Genomic DNA, 23,771 nt, shown 5'->3' with positions numbered 1-23,771 from the left:
GTCTGACCAAAGGTTAAAAGGTCAAGGTATTGCCGCTGTGTAATAACAAATACCCAAGTCTCTGTGTTTTGGATGGAAACAGGCAAATGTAAAGTTAAGCTGGTTAAGATTTACATTTACAATTTACAAGTAACTCAAACCCAGAGGCTTCAATCCCAGGAGCAGAACTGAAGGCTCAGTGCCAGTTTAACGTCTACGGGAGCAGACACACAACCTGCTCCATCACAAAATGACCCTAGAACAGGTTACGTAAGGCTGCAGTTCGCTTCGTGTGTCTCACTCCAGTGAAGCGGGGAAACGCTGAGGCGGAGCATGACGCAGTGCTTCCTGCCCCTCCGTGTTCAAGGCTCACAGTCTGTAGCTGCCTACAGTGAAACACAGGGCCGTGACGTTTTGGGAGGTTCCCGTCCCGGTTCTCTGTGCTAAATGTCACAGGGACCGCGGGTTCCGTGACACGACGCGGCGGGTCCACGCGTTTCTGCTCAGGTCCCTGCAGCACTTTGCTCAGCGAAAACAGCAGCGCACACGCAAGGAATTACCAGTAAATGACGAACCATGAAGTTAAAAAGGAATCAAACTCCAAGCTAAAATATGATTTTTTTTTACAGGTGCATTCTGCTTTAAGAGGCTTTATTTGTGTCTCTGCTGTGGAGGAGGTGAAATGTGTTAGTGCTGCCAACACTGCACAGACACACAAACTAAGTTCACTTTCAAGTGTTAAAATGATTTTAGATGTTTCCGTTTTCATTTTAAAAATACTAATAGAAACGGTAATGACTCAGATGTCGGACCAGAGAAGATGCTTGTTAGGTTAAAAGATTGCCTCTAAAGGAACATTACGCCCAGTTAAAGGGCGAGTTACAGTAGGGCTCAGTTTTCTGTGAGCATGTCTGTCTCCTGGGGTCTATTCACGGCCGTGCATCCTGGATGCATCGGTCCTCATCCCGTCTCTTCTCCCTGTGGCGCCGTCGGGTTATTTATGGAGCCCCTCATTGCCAGCACAACGCGGAGCCCGTGCCACCCACCAACATGAGTCACATCCCTAAAAGCACGGCTCCCAAAGTGTGCGCGCGGGGAAGTGTAATATCAAGCTGCTGCAAAGTAGGAGAGGACGGGGAAAAGTTTGCCTCCACGCAGTCTCACGCTTGGCAGCGCCAAAGTCGTTTTGAAATCAGGCTGGCAGATACGCTGACGTGTCTGTGAGCCAACGGACGTGAGGAGGAGGAAAAAGCTCGTGGATGATCTGTGGTTGTGCTAAAATGGAGATGAAACACCTAGATTTTACAAAATACTGCTCCCTGATTGAGCGGATCAGGTTTGGTTGGCAATGTTCAATATGAACTCCATCATTCATTCACTCACTCATTCATTCATGCGTTCATGCAGACGGGCCCAGGCGGACCTGCTCCTGATCAGGGGCAGATGGGACAGACGGCGCCGCGGAGCTGCGTGAGGCTCAGCCAGCAGCTGCTTCTCGCTATTTCCCTGAACCCACGAGCGAGCTCCCGCTCACACCCACGAACGTGGCAGCGTCGTTTAGCTGCAACATGTCAGGGGGCGGCAATGAAAGGACCCACATGCGCAGCACGGAGGCAGGGTTATGATCAAAAGGAAGTTTATTTTCCAAAGCACGGTCAAACGGTCCAGGTCATACACGGGAGGGTTTAAAGCAGTAACAAGGGGAGCAGGCAATCTCGAGTCCAATGTCCAGGCAGGGTTCGTACACAAAGAGGCTCAGCAAAAGTACAGGCAGGGATGAGACAAACTCACGGTCAGTAGCAGTCCAGGGTCAGGCGATGAAACATACATACACTCATGGAACTCGAATACGCTGATGAAACTGGGACACTGAAGAAACACAACAATCTGGCAGGGAACTAAGGACACAGGTGGTGGTTAAATACAACGGGACTCGATTACTGATGACGTGCAGGTGTGAATAATGACCGGGTGAAACAAGAACAGCTGTGACGTGACATAACCCGGAAGTGAAGCTAGAACACAAAACAGAGACCGGGAGACTACCAAAATAAAACAGGAAACTGGGATCGAAAACAGAAGAGTCCTTTCAAAATAAAACCAAGAACGAAAACCTGACAGTACCCCTCCCTCTAGGGCGTCTTCCACGGCGCCCACGGAAGCCCCCCCCCCGAACCAGGGCGGGCGGAGGGTGGACACAGGAGGAGGGACTGAATCCCTCCCCTTCCAGGCAGACAAGCAGGGTGGGTGGAGGGAGGACCGGAGGAGGGTCAAAACAAGAGTCCACAGAACCAAAACCGAAAGTCCATGACAGGGAGAACAGAGTCCAGGAGTTCCTCACGAGGGTGGTGGCAGGAGAGTCCACCACGACGGCTGGCGAGGTCCGGGAGAGCAGGGCTGAGCCCAGCCCCCTCCCCGACGGAGATGCTCCGGGGGTCCCAGGGTCGCGGCGGACGACGACGGCAGAGGCTTCGCCATCGTCGTGGCAGGCGGGGACTCACCCCAGGCGAACGGCCGTGGCGGTGGCGGAGTCGAGGCGGACGGCCAGGAACAGATGCAGGTGCGGCCGGAGCCGAGCCGCCAGGAACCGATGCAGGTGCGGCCGGAGCCGAGCCGCCAGGACCAGATGCAGGTGCGGCCGGGGCCGAGCCGCCAGGGACCGATGCCGGTGCAGCGGGAGCTGCGACGGGAACGACCCCCTCCTGGAGGTCCGCCGGGACTGCGACGGGCACGACCCCCTCCTGGGGGTCGACAGGAACTACGACGGGCGCGACCCCCTCCTGGAGGTCCGCCGGGACTGCGACGGGCGCGACCCCCTCCTGGAGGTCCGCCGGGACTGCGACGGGCGCGACCCCCCCCTGGAGGTCCGCCGGGACTGCGACGGGCGCGACCCCCTCCTGGGGGTCGACAGGAACTACGACGGGCGCGACCCCCTCCTGGAGGTCCGCCGGGACTGCGACGGGCGCGACCCCCTCCTGGAGGTCCGCCGGGACTGCGACGGGCGCGACCCCCCCCTGGAGGTCCGCCGGGACTGCGACGGGCGCGACCCCCCCCTGGAGGTCCGCCGGGACTGCGACGGGCGCGACCCCCTCCTGGGGGTCCGCCGGGACTGCCGCTGGCGCGACCCCCTCCTGGAGGTCCGCCGGGACTGCGGCTGGCGCGACCCCCTCCTGGAGGTCCGCCGGGACTGCCGCTGGCGCGACCCCCTCCTGGAGGTGCGCGGGAACTGCCGCTGGCGCGACCTCCTCCTGGAGGTGCGCGGGAACTGCAGCTGGCGCGACCTCCTCCTGGAGGTGCGCGGGGTCTGCAGCTGGCGCGACCTCCTCCTGGAGGTGCGCGGGAACTGCAACTGGCGCGACCTCCTCCTGGAGGTGCGCGGGAACTGCAGCTGGCGCGACCTCCTCCTGGAGGTGCGCGGGAACTGCAGCTGGCGCGACCTCCTCCTGGAGGTGCGCGGGAACTGCAGCTGGCGCGACCTCCTCCTGGAGGTGCGCGGGAACTGCAGCTGGCGCGACCTCCTCCTGGAGGTGCGCAGGGGCTGCAGCTGGCGCGACCTCCTCCTGGAGGTGCGCAGGGGCTGCAGCTGGCGCGACCTCCTCCTGGAGGTGCGCAGGAACTGCAGCAGGCGCTGCCTCCTCCTGGAGGCCGGCGGGCGCTGCGGCTCCGAGGGTGAGAGGGACTGGAACGACCTCTCTCGGGCCGACAGGAACGGGGCCTGGGGCGACCTCTACTTGGCCTACGGGAACGCCCTCAACTTGGCCTACGGAAACGCCCTCAACTTGGCCTACGGGAACGCCCTCAGCTTGGCCTACGGGAACGCCCTCAGCTTGGCCTACGGGAACGCCCTCAGCTTGGCCTACGGGAACGCCCTCAACTTGGCCTACGGGAACGCCCTCAATTTGGCCTACGGGAACGCCCTCAACTTGGCCTACAGGGACAGGAACGGCATCTACTTGGCCGACAGGAACGACCTCTACTTGGCCGACAGGAACGGCATCTACTTGGCCGACAGGAACGGCATCTACTTGGCCGACAGGAACGACCTCAGCTTGGCCGACAGGGACAGGAACGACCTCTACTTGGCCGACAGGAACGGCATCTACTTGGCCGACAGGAACGACCTCAGCTTGGCCGACAGGGACAGGAACGACCTCTACTTGGCCTACAGGGACAGGAACGGCATCTACTTGGCCGACAGGAACGGCATCTACTTGGCCGACAGGAACGGCATCTACTTGGCCGACAGGAACGGCATCTACTTGGCCGACAGGAACGGCATCTACTTGGCCGACAGGAACGACCTCAGCTTGGCCGACAGGAACGACCTCAGCTTGGCCGACAGGAACGACCTCAGCTTGGCCGACAGGGACAGGAACGACCTCTACTTGGCCGACAGGAACGGCATCTACTTGGCCGACAGGAACGACCTCAGCTTGGCCGACAGGAACGACCTCAGCTTGGCCGACAGGAACGACCTCAGCTTGGCCGACAGGGACAGGAACGACCTCTACTTGGCTGACAGGAACGACCTCTACTTGGCCGACAGGAACGACCTCTACTTGGCCGACAGGAACGACCTCTACTTGGCCGACAGGAACGACCTCTACTTGGCCGACAGGAACGACCTCTACTTGGCCGACAGGAACGACCTCTACTTGGCCGACAGGAACGACCTCTACTTGGCCGACAGGAACGACCTCTACTTGGCCGACAGGAACGACCTCTACTTGGCCGACAGGAACAGGAACAGGGACTAGAACGGCCGCAACATGGCCGACAGGAACGGCCGCAACACGGCCGACAGGAACGGCCGCAACACGGCCGACAGGAACGGCCGCAACACGGCCGGCTGGAACGGCCGCAACATGGCCGACTGGAACGGCCGCAACATGGCCGACAGGGACTGGAACGGCCGCAACATGGCCGACAGGGACTGGAACGGCCGCAACATGGCCGACAGGGACTGGAACGGCCGCAACATGGCCGACAGGAACGGCCGCAACATGGCCGACTGGAACGGCCGCAACATGGCCGACTGGAACGGCCGCAACATGGCCGACTGGAACGGCCGCAACATGGCCGACTGGAACGGCCGCAACATGGCCGACTGGAACGGCCGCAACATGGCCGACAGGGACTGGAACGGCCGCAACATGGCCGACAGGGACTGGAACGGCGTCCCCTCCGGAGCTGGCATGACATCTTACAGCTGCCGAGCTCGACGGGGGAGACGTCGGGCCTGATTGGGCGTGCATAGCACCTGTGCGACAGGTGGTGCCCTCTGGCTGGGACAAGACCTGCGCGTGACTGGACTGAACTGGGGCCGGAACGCGACTGGACTGAACTGGGGCCGGAACGCGACTCGACTGAACTGGGGCCGGAACAGGACTCGACTGAACTGGGGCCGGAACAGGACTCGACTGAACTGGGGCCGGAACAGGACTCGACTGAACTGGGGCCGGAACAGGACTCGACTGAACTGGGGCCGGAACAGGACTCGACTGAACTGGGGCCGGAACAGGACTCGACTGAACTGGGGCCTGGACTGGGCTCGACTGAACTGGGGCCTGGACTGGGCTCGACTGGACTGAAACCTGGACTGGGCTCGACTGGAGCGGGGCTCGACTGAACTGGGGCCGACTGGACTGGACTGAAACCTGGACTGGGCTCGACTGGACTGAGACCTGGACTGGGCTCGACTGGACTGAGACCTGGACTGGGCTCGACTGGACTGAGACCTGGGCTGGGCTCGACTGGACTGAGACCTGGGCTGGGCTCGACTGGACTGAGACCTGGGCTGGGCTCGGCTGGACTGAGACCTGGGCTGGGCTCGGCTGGACTGAGACCTGGGCTGGGCTCGGCTGGGCTGGAGACTGAACGGGGCTCGGCTGGACTGGAGACTGAACGGGGCTCGGCTGGACTGGAGACTGAACGGGGCTCGGCTGGACTGGAGACTGAACGGGGCTCGGCTGGACTGGAGACTGAACGGGGCTCGGCTGGACTGGGGACTGGGCAGCACGCGGCTGAACTGGGGACTGGGCAGCACGCGGCTGAACTGGGGACTGGGCAGCACGCGACTGAGCTGGAGACTGGGCTAAACACGACTGAGCTGGAGACTGGGCTAAACACGACTGAGCTGGAGACTGGGCTAAACACGACTGAGCTGGAGACTGGGCTAAACACGACTGAGCTGGAGACTGGGCAAAACACGGCTGGACTGGAGACTGAGCGGCGCGCGGCTGGACTGGAGACTGAGCGGCGCGCGGCTGGACTGGAGACTGAGCGGCGCGCGGCTGGACTGGAGACTGAGCGGCGCGCGGCTGAACTGGAGACTGAGCAGCGCGCGGCTGAACTGGAGACCGAGCAGCGCGCGGCTGAACTGGAGACTGAGGACCGCGTGAGAGCAGGAAATCCTCCCAGGGAAACAACCAGGGAGCTGGGCAGGTTGGTGCAGGCACGACGATCCGACGGGGCGGGGAAGAGGAAACCGAAACCATCGGCGGTGCGACCGGCGCTGGCGTGGTGCAGAGCGCGTCGCTTAGCTCGTCAGACTTCGCGCACAATCGCTCATAGAGGCGACGAACACTGGGGTGATCTAACGCGGTGTCATCGTCCTCCAGCGTCAATATCGCCACCTCCACGGCGCAGCGCTGGTCCTTCGGGTTACTAGCCCGTCGGTAATCCTCCGCGAGGATCTCGAAATAAACATGTAGGTCGCTGGGTAGCTCGGCGCAGGTAAACTCCATACTTCCGCGGGAGAGTTATACTCGCCGTAAAAAAAACAAGGAAAAACAGTCACTGACCTGACCGGAGGCTAAGTGCTGGCTGGGTCCAAGTTTGGCCAGATTGTTCTGTCAGGGGGCGGCAATGAAAGGACCCACATGCGCAGCACGGAGGCAGGGTTATGATCAAAAGGAAGTTTATTTTCCAAAGCACGGTCAAACGGTCCAGGTCATACACGGGAGGGTTTAAAGCAGTAACAAGGGGAGCAGGCAATCTCGAGTCCAATGTCCAGGCAGGGTTCGTACACAAAGAGGCTCAGCAAAAGGACAGGCAGGGATGAGACAAACTCACGGTCAGTAGCAGTCCAGGGTCAGGCGATGAAACATACATACACTCATGGAACTCGAATACGCTGATGAAACTGGGACACTGAAGAAACACAACAATCTGGCAGGGAACTAAGGACACAGGTGGTGGTTAAATACAACGGGACTCGATTACTGATGACGTGCAGGTGTGAATAATGACCGGGTGAAACAAGAACAGCTGTGACGTGACATAACCCGGAAGTGAAGCTAGAACACAAAACAGAGACCGGGAGACTACCAAAATAAAACAGGAAACTGGGATCGAAAACAGAAGAGCCCTTTCAAAATAAAACCAAGAACGAAAACCTGACACAACAACGGCTTTTCAGAACTTTATTCCTTTAAATACACAACACTGATGAATGGCTGGAACCCTGAAAAGGTAAAAAGGTGCCAGTAAGGGTGCAAAAAGCCTAAAATGATGATCATCTGTCCACAGTTTTTAATAAACTCAACTGGTTAAAAATAATAACAATGTAGCAATTACCTACATGGATGAGTATTGTCAATCTTTAATTAAAGGAAGTAAAAGTATTAATGCAAACAAAGAAGATTAAATGAGCTGCATGTGATGTAACTAATAAAATATTATCTTTATCTGAAATGAGAGACACGCATAGGATTACATACAATAACAGTCTGGCTACAGTCACAGGTACATGCAGTCTGTGGACATGCGACTTCACAAACACCAACCACCAGCACACGTTCACCAACAAGCAGTAAACGAATCTGTCGAACTGTCATCAGGATGTTTAACTGCACCATCAACCAGAGCAGACCTGCTGTTTGCCCTGTTGCCTGACCCCATCGCTTCATGCCACAGGGAGGAAGGAAGCATGTTGTCAGGAGTATTGGTTTTAATGAACAGCTGTTTTTGCTGCCATCTAGTGGAGGCACATTTGATTAGAACAGAACACGGTCTGTTGATTTGCATGCAGCTTCTTGTACGTGCGTATTTATAAGAGACCACGGGCTTAGCCAGACGTTCTTTGGAACACCTTCACTGTATATAAAGGTAAAATTGATAGAGCAGAGTTAATATCGCAATTACTTCCATGTGATGCGTGGCTCTTTCAGGCCTCATCCACCCCTCCACTCCTTGTCCTAACAGGGTGAGTGGGTGACAGGAGGATTTTTTTTTGTGAAGAGATCTCCTCCTCTGTCATTGGATGAATGTTTATTCAGGTTCAATTAGAGCCACTCTCAGCCCACACAGTTTGTCACTAAGGCTGGAAATGTAAAATGTAAATAAACTCTATGCCGTTTGTTCAGTTTAGCACACATTCTGTTGTGTATATATATGATATATATATATATATATAATATTTAGAAAGTTATAACATGATACAACAGCGTTAGTGGGCAGTTGTCATTATGAGCTTATTGTTATTTTGCTGCCAATCAATATAGTCCATCACATTCACAGCATTTCACCAGAGTCAGAGTTTCCCCCCTTGTTTGCTTTCCTCACTCTGACTCGCAGACGTTTGTCCCTTAGCGAAGGTCAGCTGTTTCTGCACAGGTACACGCCCACGCTGTGTTTTCCTGTCACACAGACCTCTGCAGCGGAGCAGTTCTGCGTAGGCCCGGCGGAAATCTCTGTTGAAGGCCGGGTACAGGATGGGGTTGAGGGTGGAGTTAAAATAGCCCAGCCACAGGACCACAGAGGACAGCGTGTCGGGGGGCGCTGTCTCTTCCTTCACGCCCGTGTAGGTGAGGTAGGTGAAGTAGGGAAACCAGCAGAGGACGAAGGCCCCCAGGACGGCCGCCAGGGTCACGGTGGCCTTGTGCTCACGGGCCACGGCCGAAGTCGACGCCCTGCGAGCAAAGGACGGAGTGGCAGCACGGATGCGGTGCACCTGCAGGCACGAGCAATGATAAATCAATCGGTGAAGGAGTTCTGATTCAAGCGTTCTAATGATAACGAGCGCCGACCTGCTCTCGCGCCACTCTGAAGATTCGAAGGTACATTCCGCACATAAGCAGCAGAGGCAGGTAAAACAGGCCGAAGGCGTAAATGAGAACGTAGTTGTTATTCCATTCAAAGTGACAGTAGCGTCCCTCCTCCTCCTCAGCCCCCGTGGCCCAGTCCAGGTGCTGCACGCTGTAGTCTGCCGTGTTCCAGCCCAGGTGGATCGGCACGAAGGACACAGCCAGCGACCAGGCCCAGATGGCGACGAGGGCCGCGGCCGCCCTCGCAGGCGTGACCCGCCGACAGTAGCTGAGCGGCGCCGAAATGGCCAGGTAGCGGTCGGCGCTGATGGCCAGCAGGGTCACGATGGAGGCCGTGCACAGCATGGCGTCCAGCGAGACGTACGCGTTGCACAGGGCTCCTCCCAGGGGCCACCTCTGGCCCCGCAGCTCCACGGCGGCGGAGAGGGGCAGCACCAGGAGGCCCAGCAGGAGGTCGGTCACGGCCAGCGACACCACGAAGCAGTTGGCGACGCGCCGCAGCCGGCGGCTGAGCCACACGGCCAGGCACACCATCACGTTGCCGCCGATGGTGAGAGCGATGAAGGGCACCAGCACCAGCCAGCGGAGGGCGGTGCACATTATGGGGTCCAAACAGCCTCAATCACCACTGGATGCCCTTCACGTCACACTGTAGCTTCAAGTTTATCACTGTCAAAGGGGCTGAATTGAGCACATGAAAAAAGACAAGAAGAACCACTGTTAAACCAAAAACACCGATTTTACACTTCCTGTATCATCACAGTTGCTATGACAACTCATCTAAGAGTGTGTGTATTACACAGATGATCCATCATGAGTACAAAAACAATACCGCACGCCTGGAACAGTACATGTAAACACAATAGCTGGCCTTGACGTAGTTTAAGTCTACACGTATGAAACAGCTGGTGGCCGTAAAGACGAGAAGCCCTTCATTAAAGCAGGGCTGCACCTCATTGTATTTTACTGTCAGGTCCCTGCAATCGTAAAACTGTCACAGTCGAAGAAATAAAGTAAATAATTCCAAACGTACTGTTTATGTGTACGTTTTTTCAAGATCTTCCCTTTATATCTGCACCGATCTGTTCATGACCCGCTTCCATCCTCTTTTTCCATCCAGTGCCCAACTGGCTGCAAAGTAAATCCTTTGTATCTTTATTAATTAAGCTAATAATTGTTAGTGGACTGTTTTCAAGGTTTTAATGCTCCTGCTATTGTCAACAGACTGGCCTCAGTGATAACACTTCCTGTTTCCATGATGACTTTGTTTTTGTTAGATTAAGTGCTGAAAGTTATGAATTAGTACTATTGGACGTGACACATCGTATCTCGTATTTTTAATATGTGGTGCATATTTACCAGCTGTCCATAGCATGTAGATCACAACACAATATGTTCTGTTTGACAGACAAACGAAATGTAACATAGTCCCTGCGTCATGAAGTAAATTAAGTTTGGCAGGTGACAGATAAGTCAGAGGGTAATAGTAACGTATACAACCACGTGCTAGTTATTCAACAACAAGGGGAAAATAAAACTGCTAATAACAGAGTGGTAAATTTGACAAAGTGACATACAAGGAGGATTTATAGTGCAGGTGTATTATCGTCCTCCTATGCCGACCCTGTGGAACCACACAACAAAGGAAAAGGGAAGAACCATAATCAGATTATTTAATTACATACAGTATAACTGTGTTCAAAACAAGTCGTAAGATCATAAAAGGCTTTTTGTGCTAAATCTGAAAATAATCGTGATACACAAATGTTTAAAATATCTTATCTTAAGTAGGATATAATTAATGATCAATGAACCTTTAGAGCTTTAGGACATTAGGAAACAAAGTCCTACTGTTGGAACACAAATATTTCCTGACCAACATCACTTGCAATGACCCTATCACTGTTAATCCTAATGGGTTATGCAGTGTCTATTTGCTTCAAATGAAACATACATGCGGTAAGAATAATCAGTGACTTACCTCATGCTTTGTCCTTAATATCTGTCAGAACCCATCTCACATCTCACCCCGGTCCCACATCATGAGCAGTCTCTGGTCTGGCCCTGCCTTGGTGTACAACCTCTGTCTCTTCTCTCTGTTTTGTCCCCTCCCTCTCTTCCTCGCTCTCCCCTGTTTCTGTCCTTATGGGAAAACTGGCACCTGGAGCCAAGTAATGGAATTATTAATCTCTGTGTGTCACAGTTGGCCTATGAGGCTTGTCAGTGTTGTTTTAGTTTTTAAAATGGCTTTCAACATGTGTCGCACACACACACACACACACACACACACACACACACACACACACACACACACACACACACACACACACACACACACACACACACTATAGCATAACACTCACTCATTGCTTGGTGACAATTATGGGTCCAAATCAGTTTTCACTGGGGCGATGTCACGCTCAATGTCTTATTAATGTCATATTGACAACATAAATCAGCTAGGATCATTTCTCTGGTTCAGGGCATCAGGGTTATATAGACACTCACTGAGCCACACCAGACAATATCTTTTTCAAACAACAACCTAAAGAATGTTTTGTTTGAGGCCAATTTTTTAATTTGTAATTTGTATATTACTATAAATAAAATATAAAATAAATAAAATGTATTCAAAGTCAACCCATCCACAAAATAGGTAGTGAATAAATACAGTAGTCTGTACCTTCTAATTCTAATAAACAACTCTGTTCTGCCACCTGCTGGACACGTACGGACACAGACAGAGGTTTAATGGAACTCAACTATGATTGAGAGAAAATGTTAACTGAAGTCAGTGTGCTCATGTTTTTTTAATATTCTCTTATTCTTATTCTTATTATTATTATTATTTCTCACCACTTTTTAAAATGTAATTGTGACTTCATTTATTAATTACTACAACTAGAGATGCTTTCTTCAAATATACCTGTAGCCCTTCTGCGTAAAGTGAACAGAATGAGTCTGACTCGATAATAAAATTATAAACAAGACAAGAGGATAAACAAGAGGATAAAAAATGTTTCCTAATAGTTAGTGAAAATACATTTCTTACAAACGTCATTGTCATATTACATATTTATGTAATTTTGAACAGTCTCCATAAATGAAGGAAATCACAACGACCTCACTGCTGTGTTGACTGTCAATCCCCTTGTTATAACGAGATGTGAGCGTGCCTGAAGTGATGTTTCTGACTAACAAGCTGTTTCTCACATTTTCAAGGCCGCAGATCTGACCCGCTCTGTGTTGCTGCACCAAACCAACGCTGTCTTCCAACATTAAAGCCGTCTTTAAAATCAAATAACGAGACTCTGTCAGTGGAAAATATTTCAGACTGTCGCTTCCACACTATCGTATTTTATCATCTGTGGTAAAATTAGTCATGTAACGTGTTTCTTTGCAACTAAGGTTTGTTAATTAAAAGATTTCACCCCATTCTTCTCGTTTTACCCATGATCCAATAGCAGCTCTGTGTGATCCAGGGTTTTGTTATGTCGATGTTAGCATTTATGTAAAGCTAGCGTCAACACAAGCACATGCTTGCACGCACATTATTAACCTGCTGACGTTAGACACCGGAGATACTGTATGGAACAGTAGTATTAGTTCAGCACGTTAGTCTGCTGACCCAAGTGCTGTACAGTTCAGTACATGGCGACGGCAAAAAAAGACGACTTCTTACAATTGTTATCGGTTTTAAGCAATAAATAGATTAAGGTAAATTAAGACATCCTTAAGTAAACACGGTAAACACTTGAATATCTTGAGAGGAGCTACTTTTAAGTTATTGAACAAGAGTAATTCCATCATCCCCAGGAACCCAGAAAGATGATGTAACTGGAGAATTGAGAATTCCCCAGATCTCACATGTTTGTTGCTGAACTGGCAACACACAAGATCATCATCCTCCTGAAAATTTGCTGGAGGAAGCAAAGGTCAGTGTTCCTAGCCTTGGATCACAAAGGTTACACCACCACCATCTGGTGGTGCAAATGCTGTGGTGGTCGTCATGCTCTGTGTTCTGACATCTGTCCTGTCACTCACTCCAGCAGCACCCTTTCCCCTGTTAAACGCATGGTCTCCCATTTAAAAAAATCAGCTAGTTTATATTCGACAGTGCGTGTTTGTGCGTTATTATGAATTATTCGTGTTCAAGGCCAAATGAGAGTGTGAGTGATTCTCTCCTCGTTGTGTGCAAAGCGATTCCGACTTCCTTCCTCCTCCGTGGCGGTCGGCCGTGCGACGTGTCCCAGGGAAGCGCTCCCTCCCATCGCAGTGGATTACTGCTTCTCTAAAGCCCCTCGGAAGGACGTTCAACCCTGAGAGGAGGAGTGGGAGTAAACCCCAAATCCCTGCCCTCTTTCACCTCTTTCTGTCCCCAAAGGAACACTGCCAGCGGGCCGTCACGTCAGGATGAGTCATTAGCTCCGTCTGTGAATCAAACTGGCACGGACACGTGCGTATACGAAAGGCAAAATAGGGAAGAATGTGTTATTTATATATTTGGTGGAAATAAAAGCAGAAAAGAGGCTGCATAATAATTAGACAAGCTGATGCAAACAACTGGAACTGGATTACAAGTGACCTGAAATGCGGTTGTTGGCACTTGGTGAAAATAAAAGGGCACAAACTCTGTCTGTGTGTATGCATCAGTAGCTGTCTTCATGTTTGGGTATAGAGACACAGACAATACATTATTAAATAAACCACGCTGGGGGTTAAGGTTGGTCATACAGTATGTAACCTTATTTCTACAGCCCTTAGGCATCCAGGCGTCTTAAATAAGCACAATTTCCATCTTGCCTTCAGTGGAGGAAACTGAACTCTATAAAAGCTTAAATATGAGCTTCTCTCTGCTTGGCATGATGAAGACATTTGTCAGTGGAAGTGACAGCGCAGGAGGATGGAGCTTATTTGGAAAAATACCAGACTCCGAGAGCAGCAGATGAAGCCGCTGTTTACACGGAGACCGCACGGTTGAAATTTAATTAGCGCCACAAACGCGGCCCTTTTACTGTATTGACCACCTTTAAAAGGCATCAGCGTGTAATGGCTAATATTAATGTCACAGAGCAGCAACTGGACAAATTTAATAGGAACAGTTAAAAGCGACAGAGTAAACACAACGGAGACAATGCGAGACAAAGCAATTATACCGACAACGTTGTCGAGCTGATATTAAAATTTAAACAATAAGGCGTGAAAGCTGTGCACATTTTCATTATTAGTGGAGAGAGACGTATCAGGCCAGTTTGCACAGAAGTTCGGCCTGAATGCCTGTCGGTGCACAGCAGGGTGCCCTCGGAGAAAAACACTGCAGTGGAAATGAGAAAGTGTGTCACATGGAGCAGACACAGCACAACACACACTCACGCGTGATGGGAAACTCACAGCGTCCCGCTTCGTCCAGCTCCACCTTTTAAAGCTGTGTCAGACCCGCTGCTGTTGGCAGGTGACGAAGACGTTGCACCGGATTAAACGTTCGCATGAATCACGGCTCACGGTGGGGCAGAAATGCAAAAACATGCTACTCAGCTGCCTAAATAAAGCAGAACATGCTCATTATTATAACCACTGATCATCTGATCCAGCTCTAAACAGCATCAGAACATGACCTCATCGCAGCCACCACAAACATTTCGGATGGTTCCACCTAACTGCTAATGCTAACAGATTAGCCGTGTGACGCTGTCATGTGCAGCGTTCGCCCTTTAGCCTGGTTTTTCAGCCTTTCCTTGCTGCAAAAGCGCCGTGGATCTGTTTCTGAGGCTGAGAGCTGGCAGCGGCCCATGCCTTTCATATGCCGGGGCTGGCGAGAGTCACTGGACCTCAACCAGACGGACCAGTGAACCAAAATAATGAGCTGAAAGTGGCTGAGGGCTGCAGAGTGTAACTTTTCAGCGGCGTTGGCAGCGCCCGCCGCTCGCTCACCTTCCAGTCAGAGCTAATATGTGAAATGTCACAAAACGGTGAGTGATGGTCTTCAACTGGCCGCTGTTGCTCCTCGGTCGGCGACGAGGCCCGACTTGCACTTCATAGCGATGATGTCATTGATTTCAGCTCATATGGAGGCAAGCGCACACTTAGGGAGACAGGAAATTGAGATGAATAATACTTGAAGAAAGAAGACAAACAACGTTTACTTACTGAAGCCAATTTTCTCTGCACCATCACACGAGCTCAGGGACTCAATGGTTCAAGGTGCTGTTAATTAGGGACATTTTCTCAGTTCTAAGCAGTTTATGCCCAGATATAACATTTCCAAAGAATCAGGTTGCTGTGATTACACACCACGAGACACAGAAAACTGCTCTTCTTATGTCTGAAATGTCTTTAACCATCACGTCCTGCACAACACATTGAAGTGATGCTTTCTTTATGCTTTACTTCACTGACACGTTATAAGATCTGATGCAGTGTTGTTGCAATGTTAGGATTTAAGCTTTCTGAAGGAGCCTCTTTCGCACAAAAGACAAATTATCGGATGAGCATCATTTGAAATCAACTGTTCCTCTGATAACTGGATGAACTGAACCACAAATTGTGCTGTAAACTGATTCTAATGCGGAGACGTACGGGGCCGGAGCTGCTTACGCACAGTATATGAGCTGCAGCGGGGCATTTACGAACGCTCATTAACACTGCAGCTCTGCATGAATTGTTATTATTTCCAGTGGGGAAACGTATCACTTACAGTTGATAAATGCACTTTGCTGGTGGAGCAGTGCTGCACACAAACACTTCTTCTTTCATAAGGCCGTAATAAGGCATAGATTGCTACGAGCCCACGTCTCCCTCAAGTAACATCGTTGCAAGAATTTCATTTTCCTTCGCTATTATTTCTTCTAGAGGCATTTCAATTAAAGCTTCTAAGTACCTTCTGCTACGAGTGTAATATCTTGGCCCACTGCTGAAGCACTCGCTGTTTATGTTCTTTGCTCACAAGCTTTTATCCAAAACTCTCCCGCACTGATCACTTATAAAAGCCTCGGTCGAGCCGCCGGCACAGTTTCGTTTCATGTTGCCACAGACAACTTTTCCACGGCTGCATGAATGACTGTATGACTGGGACTCATGCTTCGTTGCAGCCTTTTGTCATTGTTTTACCGCGGAGCCTTTATGAGGTTCAGATTGTTCGGGGATTTGGAGACCATCAGCACAATTGGCAAAATTATAATGAATGTGTCTCTATTTTCCGCTCGCGCGTAGACAGCTTGCGGTTGCAGAAAGGTGTAGATGCACCGAGGCTTCCTGCCTGGAGACTTAACAAATGTGCAGACGAGGCGGTCAGGAAACGCTTTTTATTGTCGCAGTTCAAAAGTATTGCATCCAAAAGGGTCTGTTGTGTTACAGGTACAGTAGAGTCTTAGAAGAAGCGGGTCCGTTTAAGCTCACAGTGCACTGATAATAATAAGAGAACAGAGTCTTATATGTAAAACTAGACCTAAACGTCTGGGGCTGCGGTCACCCACAGATTTCAAGCAACAACAAAACAACGAAAACCTTATGAAGTCAAATATAAAAAAATCCCTAAGGATGATACAACTGCAACTGAAGGTCACAAAAGTCAGAGGTGAATTCTAGTACAAAATCCAGCTTATGAGCTTTGACAGTGTGCAGGACGGTGGAACTCTACTGGGCAGGAGCCTAATTCATAACGCTGTCCTTCTATTGGCGGGTGGTGGGGGGGTGGCGGAGGGGGGGGGGGGGGGGGGGGGTGTTGGAACACAAAGACCTATTGTTGAGGCGGATTATTTTATTATTATTGTTGCTGGATTTTCCTGGGCAGCCACCGGAACAGGGCCTTGCACAGCTTTTTGCTCCTGCCTTTGGACTTGGTCACGTTCCTGACGAGGGTCCGGAGCAGGCCGGCGCTCAGCGGGGGGGGCAGGTGGGCGGGGTAGGCGTCGGCTCCTCTCGCTTGGTTCAGGACCTCCAGGAAGCGCCTCTCCTGCTGCCTGAAGTCATACTCCACGCTGGACGGGCAGAGACGCAAGATTAACACCGGTGCTGAACGCCTCCTTCTATATTCAGACTTTAGGACAACAAAACCAACAAAAAAAAACCCTGTATCAGCCAACAACATTGTTGTCATGCAAACGAGGTTCGGAAGATAAGTGGATCAAGAGGGATGTTTTGACTTTTTCCCGATAAAGACGCTTTGGGTTCTGCTTTGCTGAGCCTTTTTCCAAAAGCTGATGACGCCTCAGCCTCCCATCCGTGTGCTGTGTTTCTGTCATAATTAGAATTGTTATTTTTCTTCTGCCCCCAGCTGATGCAACAGCACAGCTAATGGATGCAAACCCAGTCCAAAGCCGGAGAGTGAAGCTTCTCAGCTCAACAGACCCCTTCGCCGTCATAGTTAAGGTACCACTGTGTGAATGTGTTAATCACTTTTCAGACTATATATTGTGACATCTTTATCTCCTCCTACATCCTTTTTTGCCAGGTTGTGTCAGTTTTACCTCTTGATGAATGTATTACATAGTAAAAATACACTGAATCAAGCGTTTAAGCAATTAAGTTTGACACTTATTCCAAAGTGATTTACAGTCTGCTCAGGAGATGAACGTAATCTCTCCCGTCCTCTGAGTGAGAAACAACTGAGCGGCGCCCGGCTTTCCTCTTGGTGCGCCGCCCGTGCATTAGGTCATTAACTCTCGGTGCGCGGCGCTTTGCTGAACTGTGTTCCTGCAACGCTAGATGAAGTCTCCACTTTGAACCCGTCCAGCCGCGGCTCAGCTTGTATTTGTTCATGTCATTTGGGCTGGAGGCCGATCTCACCTGTAGACGATGCACGCCGTCTTCTGGCAGGTGGAGCAGTTCTTGAGGTCCTGTCCCGTTTCGCAGCCTCGTCGACTGGAATAAACAAAAAAGCCATTTGCATGTATTAAATATAGGCTTTCAAATCTCGCATCCTCTCACGCCCACGCGTTGAGTGATATTCATTAGGGCTACTGGTGGCAGCCACGGGACGCGTGACATGCTTTATGTCAGACATCAGCTGATTATAGGAGTTATTCTTAAACATAACCTCAGAGGCAGTCACGACTTATTAGCGCACCGCGGTGGAAGAGATTGATTGACGGAGACATATTTCCAGGAGGCTGTTTTAATTCCTGTTATTTGTCCCAGAAGAGTTATGTGGCTAAATCTATCTGAGACGTGCCCCCTTGGAATGCCCTCGCCGGCTCCTGTCACACTGCACAGACGTGTTTGCAGTAGCGTTACAGGTCGTCTCACACCATGAAATTAGTTTCACAACATCTAACTGGAAGATTCTCTTTAATTAGTGCTTTTCCTTCCTGCTACATTGTTGACTGTTATAAATTTGACATATGTTAATCTTTCACATCATTTCTTTTAACCTAGGAAAACGATGGTTTAGATACTACAGTATAATACTGTGCATGCTGAGGTTTCCCATGAATCACAAAGCGAGCGAGTGGCGCCAGTAAATGCAAGTGATCACTCTCTGGAAAGCCAAAGATCAGCGTTACCATTAATTCTGGAGGACATGTTCTGGTGCTGACCCTGTAGAGGACTCAGAGCAGTATATTAATCATTTACAAGTTGTAGCTGACCCTTCAGTTTTAGCGCTAGATGCTCAGTTATAGGTTTAAATGTTTTATCGTGCACACATTTTGCAATTAAATAGCAAATTAAATGAGTTATTGTTTGCACAACAACGAAGCAAGCATCCTCACATTACATGTGAACATGCATGTGAAGCCTCTCACCCGCTGGCGGGAGCGTGGCACGTCTCCAGGTCGTGGATGATGTTCAGCAGAGTAGTGATCCTGGCCTTGTTGGCCGCCAGGCTGGCCTCCACCGTCTCCAGCCTCTGGTGCAGGGCCGCTGATCTGCAGCACTGCGGGGAGGGAGGCAGCAGCAGGGCCGCACCAGCTGGGTGGGAGTGAGCCGGAAGCCACGGGGGGGCGGGGCCGAGCTCCGAGCGCGCCCGGGCGACGGGCGTGGGCCTACATTCTGGGCCTGTGCGAGTGGAAGGTGCTCTGAGGCGTTGGATCGGTGCTGGCGGTGCGTTGGAATCACAGTGGGCGGCGGCGTCAACGTGCACGTTAGCGTCGGCTGGCGACGACTTCGTGCAGTTCGTCCGCGCTACGGTGGAGGGTGATGAGTAATTGGGATGCGTCTGTTTATCTGCATCGGATTTAAGCTTAATATTTGCATGTCGGGCTGATTTACCCGAGGCGAACTGTGCTGTTTTTAACTCGGTCTCCTGGGCTGTTTTCACTGGTGGGCACGGACCACAGTGTCCCTCGCGTTCCATTTCTGTGTATCCTTGATAATGTGCTTGCCTTTGTTGTTCTGTGTTTATGCAACCCCGTAGACACGAGCTGCCTGACTTCATTAGGGAAATGTAATTCTGAAGGTTAGTGACCTGTGATAGATTTGAATTTCCACGGTCTTGTGGCTCATACACAACTAATTCATTGATTAGATTACCATTACATTTGCTTTTATCAGTATCTGATTCAGCATCGGGAGGAAATTTTGACTTTAGGCCATGGGCCCTCGCGTCGTGGATTTTTGACGATGCGTTGGAGTTTCTCACCTCATTGTAAACACCAGATTCAACCCTGACGTCCCGTGCATTGCGGCCGAGCACTCGCTGCCGCGTTTCTGCCGACTGAAGCGAAGCCGCCCTTGATCCGCAGGCATCAGTTTGGTTGCCTGTCGGGGCTGCTGGCGAGGAGCGGACAGTGGCTGGTTCACTCTTCAGACCTGTGGAGGAGCCATAGGCAGCGCTGGAACATGCAGATGTGGAGGAGAGGGGGGTAATCGCGGGCAACTTAGCTCTAGAGTTTGGGGCCGTGGTTGAAGTGGGCGCCGCGATAACAGCTGCTGCGGTCACGTGGAGGGAAGGGTCGGAAAGTGAGGAGTGCGGCTGAATTTGGCGAATCTGAGCGTCCGATTTAGCATCACGTGGGATGCTGGCGTGCAGTGACGAAGCGGGAGGATTCAAAGTGCTTTGAGGAGCCGTGGCGCTGAGTTGGGGCGAACTCGTGTGTTGAGGTGTTTTGATGGCGAATGTCGGGAACCCGCTTGGGGAAACCTTGACTTTTGAGGACAGCTTCACTTGTGGACCAGCAGGTGACGCTTGTGTAGTAGCTTCTGATGCGTGAGTGGGGTCTGAGGCTTCGGCCTCTTCACAGGATGTGGGGCATTTCAAACTCGTTCCATTGGGCAATATGTTCACTTGGCTTCTGTACATCGTGTGCATCCTTTCATGTTGAGCTGTCACTCCAGTTTTCCCTTCACTCCTTGCGTTTCTGGGCGAGTACGAGCTTTGTAGTGAGGACGCCCTAAGGGGCAACGTGAGTGACTGTGGCCCGTTGGGCCTGGCGGCTGTGGGCGTCTGTGGAGTCAGCGTGAGGCTTGTGGGTCGAGGGATCTTACCGCCCGCGAACAGCCTCATGCCGGCGGCGGCTTGCGTGGTTTCGATGGTGGCTCTGGTGACTGTGACCCATTTGGGGGGGAGGGCAGCGGGCTGGACGGGTGGCGCTTCACCAGCAGCACGTGGGCCCGAGGAGGCGGCCGCGGGTCCTCTACAGGGCACCGGGCCGCCCGGGTGCTTCCTGAAGCCGGCGTCCTCGTTCCGGCGCTCGAGGGTCCTGTTTCCGTCGACGTGCAAGCTAGCGTCCGCGCAGGGGCTTCCGACCACGGTCTGTCTGCCGCCGCAGTGGCCGCACGGTACCTGCGGCACCACGAGAGGCCGGGCGTCATGACCTCGCTGCCCGACGCGGCTCCCGCCGCCAAAGGTCGGACCCTTCGCCGGCTCGGCTTCGCCGTCGTCGACGCTGATGCCGCCGATGGCCTCCGAGTCGACCACGCTGCCGTTGATGTACGCTTTTAATCTGGGTCGGGCATTCTTTCCGCTCCCAGCGACATGTGGGTTGGTCTTGATTGCCCTGGCGTAGCAGAAGGTCCCACTGATGCTCCTCCGACTGCAGGCCACATCCACAGGGGCCTCACCTCCCAGCGCTTTGAACGTCACCTCCTTTTTGCTTCTGGACTCGCCACTTTTCGCTTTCAGAGGAGCCCTTTTGTCCCTGTCAGTGTTGGTTAGCAGTAATATCTGGCCGTACTCCGTTTCCCTGCTCACGTAGCCGCTGGAGGTTGGAGTAATGCTCTCTGACGGAGAGGATGGCGTATCACTTAGCTGCGCGGGGGGTCTGCTTATCCCCGGGGACGTCTGAACACCAATGCTGCAATGAAGCCCCCACGTGTGCAGCAGGGCTCCTCCGCTTCTGTCTCCTCCTGTTGCCTTCCAAGCGTGCACTCCGACCAGGGCAGGGACGCCCAGAACGGGAACCGGGGTCGTTACGTCAGCCGCTCGCCTCCCCATTACGTGCCTGACTGACTCAAAAGTCCGATGATTCGCGAGAGCGGCAGCGTTTCCACACCATTACGTCCATCTAAAAGTAAGAGACGAACAAGTTTACAGTGAGGGGCACTTGAGTTGGTGCCGTGACAGAAAAGCCATGAGTAAGCAGGACAAGTGGGAGCAACCGAGAGGAGGAATTGCTCCAGTGCTGCAGAAACAAAGGCTAAGGAGCTGTCAGGAATCACTTGCAGATTTGAGATGATACAGGAAGAAACACGCTCCGGCTTGCAAACACTGTGGAGTGAGTGGCTGAGAAGCACAGCGACAGCGCGTTAATGCCGATAATAAGAAAAGGTGGAAAGAGGAGCGTTTGGAACATATTGCACGGAACCTGACAGCAGACAGAATAATTCACAGCTGCTGCTGCTGTGATGTCTCTCTCTCTCTCTCTCTCGCTGTGGTGTTCCTCCATGTCCCCCTCACCTCAGTGAGAGGAGGGCGCAACGTAAACACTAATGCTACAGGGTGGACTTCATTAAGTTCATCTGTGTGCATTTAAGTGGAACACCCTTTCACCGGAGGGGTGTGTGTGTGTGTGTGTGTGTGTGTGTGTGTGTGTGTGTGTGTGTGTGTGTGTGTGTGTGTGTGTGTGTGTGTGTGTGTGTGTGTGTGTGTGTGTGTGTGTGTGTCCATGAATTTGAATGTGACACTTTTCTTGTGTATGCATGAGGTCATTTTGATGATTTACGCAACAACAGCTCAGCAGTCAACAGCAGGTGGATGAAATATATGAACAGGCGCTGCATTATTATGCAGAAAAGTACCCTGTGTGTCTGTGTGTGTCTGTGTGTGTGTGTGTGTGTGTGTGTGTGTGTGTGTGTGTGTGTGTGTGTGTGTGTGTGTGTGTGTGTGTGTGTGTGTGTGTATGTGTGTGCGTGTGCGCGCATGTGTGTGTGTGTTTACAAGTGTTGATTTATGACAGAAATGTCATGCAAACACGTTTTGACAAGGCTCCCTTCCTCCTCTTCCTCCTCCTCCTCTTCCTCCTCTCCAGCCGTCTGCCACCCAGGATGTCAAATTTGCAAAAAGAGCATTTAGTCACATCTACCTGTGGCGACTATTACCGTGGTTGTCCTGTCATCACATGTCAAGTGACCTATGTCGGCTGTAAGTGTGTAACACTAAGTGACACCTGTCCTGCCTTGAACAGCTCCTGCTGTGATGTCTCTTCATACGCTTGTCTGTGATGGAGGAATCAAAACATTCCTGCACTGTCGCGTACGTAGAACTTCAGTAGCAGTTTCTGGCTTCTGCTTCTGCTTCTGCTTCTGCCCAACGTCTGCTTCTCAATAGTAATCATAGCAAACATACCTGATTATCTGTTCAGTCCTGCTGCAAGATGCCTTGTTTCCTTGAGCCCAAATGTCAGAGTCCAGTTCACCAGAGTAACTTTGTCTTCATGTTTTCAATGCCTGTGGTGGATTTCAAACTCACAGGAGCTGCTGCTGCAAAGCAATGCTGCTAATTAAGTCATGTATTGTGAGGCTCAGACTCCCAACTAATGCACCTTTTATTGATCAGGCATGAAAAGCAAGCTGTGTCCTCATTGTATCCCGTCCTCCTCTTGTTATGATCCTGCTGCGTCCACGCTCACTCCATGTTCACCACCCAGCAATATGCTACAGTGTGCTGCCTCCTCCTCCTCCTCTTCCTCTCTCGTTCTCGTTCCCTCACCTCCTCTCTCCCTCTCTTATATCTGCCACTAGCCTCCTTCCCAGAATTCATGCATGCTGATCTACAGCTGGGTGGAGGAATAGAGAGAGAGAGAGAGAGAGAGAGAGAGAGAGAGAGAGAGAGAGAGAGAGAGAGAGAGAGAGAGAGAGAGGAAGTGACTTGCATCAGTGGGGTAGGGACTGTGTGTAAATTACCATGCAAGTTAAAAAGCAGGGAAATGCATTTACAGGGACAGTGGAGCAAGTGTACATGTGGACATAGTTGTATTAGTGTGTGACGGTCAGAACATTTAATAAAACTAATTCTCGCAATTTTATTAATCCATCATTAGTCTAGATAATGAGTAACTAAACTAAGTGAAATACAACAAAATAAACTGTCAGTTTGTCAGTTTGAGAAGGGTCTGAGCATGTCTAGAACTAAAGAAGTGACCATCCCTGTAAATGACTGTAATGTGAAAGCAGACAATGACTCATCTGGTAAAGATACAGGATGCTGCTTTCCTCTTCAGTCCACACCTCACCTCACCTTAATCCCGCTGTATATTCAAGATACCCAGCAGCATATAAAACACCTAAAACGATCCACAGTCCAATCACAACTAATCTACACTGATACAGTTGTAATTATATTACACGTAGAACTGATGACGGTTCTTTCGC

The 23,771-nt window shown here is 51.5% G+C and overlaps 2 protein-coding genes across 3 annotated transcripts; both read right to left on the bottom strand.

The window, feature by feature from the left end:
- Positions 1 to 7,431: 7,431 nt before the first annotated feature.
- On the bottom strand, positions 7,432 to 16,121 carry hrh2b (histamine receptor H2b). The gene is made up of 4 exons (XM_029173660.3): positions 11,008 to 16,121; positions 10,604 to 10,650; positions 9,009 to 9,707; positions 7,432 to 8,932 (listed from the first exon to the last, which is right to left on the bottom strand). Exons 3-4 carry the CDS (start codon positions 9,624 to 9,626, stop codon positions 8,513 to 8,515), a joined length of 1,038 nt encoding a protein of 345 aa, XP_029029493.1. The 5' UTR covers positions 9,627 to 9,707; positions 10,604 to 10,650; positions 11,008 to 16,121; the 3' UTR covers positions 7,432 to 8,512.
- Positions 16,122 to 16,312: 191 nt separating this feature from the next.
- On the bottom strand, positions 16,313 to 23,169 carry LOC114869969 (protein INSYN2B-like). Of its 2 annotated transcripts, none has more exons than XM_029174530.3 (4): positions 22,747 to 23,169; positions 18,767 to 21,466; positions 17,811 to 17,885; positions 16,313 to 17,002 (listed from the first exon to the last, which is right to left on the bottom strand). In XM_029174530.3, exons 2-4 carry the CDS (start codon positions 21,394 to 21,396, stop codon positions 16,789 to 16,791), a joined length of 2,919 nt encoding a protein of 972 aa, XP_029030363.1. In that variant the 5' UTR covers positions 21,397 to 21,466; positions 22,747 to 23,169; the 3' UTR covers positions 16,313 to 16,788. The 2 variants fall into 2 exon arrangements, with proteins under 2 accessions (XP_029030363.1, XP_029030364.1); XM_029174531.3 differs by having other exon boundaries at positions 16,861 to 17,061.
- Between the last annotated feature and the right edge of the window lie 602 nt (positions 23,170 to 23,771).

The sequence above is a fragment of the Betta splendens genome, chromosome 14 (genome assembly GCF_900634795.4).
Source record: "Betta splendens chromosome 14, fBetSpl5.4, whole genome shotgun sequence".
NCBI lineage: Eukaryota > Metazoa > Chordata > Actinopteri > Anabantiformes > Osphronemidae > Betta > Betta splendens.
Note: the sequence above shows the minus strand (reverse complement) of the source record. Positions and strands in the feature narration are given on the sequence as shown.